We start from the raw sequence: 1766 nt of genomic DNA, 5'->3' as shown, positions 1-1766 counted from the left end.
CATTGTATTATATGGTTCCTTCACAAATTCCAGCAGTTCCAGTTCATTTAGAAGCGTCTCCATCCTAAATTTCCAATTCCCAAAATTCGTACCGTCGAATAAAGGAATCTTATACTTCTCCACATCCGCCATTGCTTCTGACCACGTTCTCGCCACAAGGATCAAGCACCGATAAAACTTTTATACACCTAGGCACACTGGGCACACTGGGCCCATAACCTGAAGTTTTATGTGTATGCCAATGTGTGTGTGAATCCTTGGGAAAATAAGTTCTTCCGTAGGTAGATTTACAATAACGTATGCGTTTATTCTGGATACAGCAACGGACAAAAATATACGACACCCAAAGTATCTGCCGAGATCCGTGGAGAGCTTAAAAAAGAAAAAAAACTATTCTGCGCACGCGCAAAGGTGCCAACATAAATCTAGAAACAGGCGCACCAATCTTTACTCTATACTGTCTCTATGAGAGAAGCAGTTTTGCCAATCTTAACAATCTTAACATAAGATAGGGAGGGAGCTTAAATACTTGGGGGTGACGATCGACTCCGCGTGGTATTTCAGACCACACCTGGAGGCAGTGGCGGCTAAGGCACTCAATATGAGCGGGGCCCTGAGCAGATTGATGCCGAACTTAAGAGGACCAAGCGAGCATAAAAGAAGACTATTTTACACTGTGGTCTTGTCGGTTGTGATATACGCGTCGCCGGTGTGGAGTCCGACATATAGCAGAAACAGGAGATTGCACCCTATACTAAGAGGCGTTCAAAGAACGATAGCACTGCGGATGGCGGCGGCATACAGGACGACCTCGCTGGACGCGGCAACGCTTCTGGTCAGGGTGCCGCCCGTGGAGTTTCTGCTGACGGCGAGGGAGAGACTGTACGAGAAGGGCAGCGCTGCCCGGGCGGCCGGAGCGTGGACCAGGGAGGCGGCTGAGGAGGCAAGGGCGGAAATCTCAGAACAGACTAGAGCGGAGTGGAGAGAGCACCTGGGAAAGCTAAATGTCGCGGGTGCTAGGACAAGAGAGGCTATACTACCAGTGTTTGAGGAATGGATGAACCGGGGTTACGGAAAAGTTACCTTTAGGATAACCCAGCTGCTGACGGGTCACGGGTGCTTTGGGACCTACCTCAGACGGATAGGTAAGGCGGTGTGCCCGTACTGCTGGGAAGAAGGAGGGGAAGGGGAAATCGACTCAGCAGAGCACACGATTGCGGACTGCAGAACCTGGAGTGCGGAACGCGCGGAGCTAACCACGGTGATTGGAGAAGACCTGTCTCTGAGAGGAGTGGTGCAACAGATGGTCGAGACGAGGGAGAAGTGGGCCGCTTTCTCTCTCTTCGTCGAGAGGGTAATGAGGAGCAAGGAGGAGGCTGAACGGAGACGCCAAGAACAGGAGCGGGAAGCCCAAATGGCCGCGGGGGGAAGGGTGCTAGATGGCCGTGGCGCTGGAGGAGCACGGGGATCAGAGGAGTGGACTCGGACGACCACCTGGACCGCTCAGAGGATTGAAGCCCCTTGAATGACAGGTATGAAGAGGGCGGCGGGGACGGGGGCCTTCGGGACCCCCCCTCTTCTGGGGGGGGCCTCGGACGGCCCCGTTCCTGCTGCAGGGGGTGGGCCCCCCTCCCCCGAGTCTCCCCTGTGTGGAGGCCCCGGGGGGGGGGGCCCATCTCACCTGGTTCCGGCCGCGAGGGGGGACGGACGGAATATGAGAGAGCTGCGCGCGCGGAAATGGGGAGATAAGGTGGTGAATGGGGTGC

The 1766-nt window shown here is 54.9% G+C and overlaps 1 protein-coding gene across 1 annotated transcript; it reads left to right on the top strand.

Moving 5' to 3' along the window:
- The first annotated feature begins 601 nt into the window (after positions 1-601).
- On the top strand, positions 602-1525 carry LOC105558198. Its single transcript, XM_012005762.1, has one exon. The coding sequence runs from the start codon at positions 602-604 to the stop codon at positions 1523-1525; it is 924 nt and encodes a 307-aa protein (XP_011861152.1).
- Positions 1526-1766: the final 241 nt, after the last annotated feature.

This window comes from Vollenhovia emeryi, unplaced genomic scaffold (genome assembly GCF_000949405.1).
Source record: "Vollenhovia emeryi isolate VEMERY1.0 unplaced genomic scaffold, V.emery_V1.0 DF939367.1, whole genome shotgun sequence".
In the NCBI taxonomy this organism is placed as follows: Eukaryota; Metazoa; Arthropoda; class Insecta; order Hymenoptera; family Formicidae; genus Vollenhovia; species Vollenhovia emeryi.
This window is presented reverse-complemented; position numbering and strand designations above follow the sequence as displayed.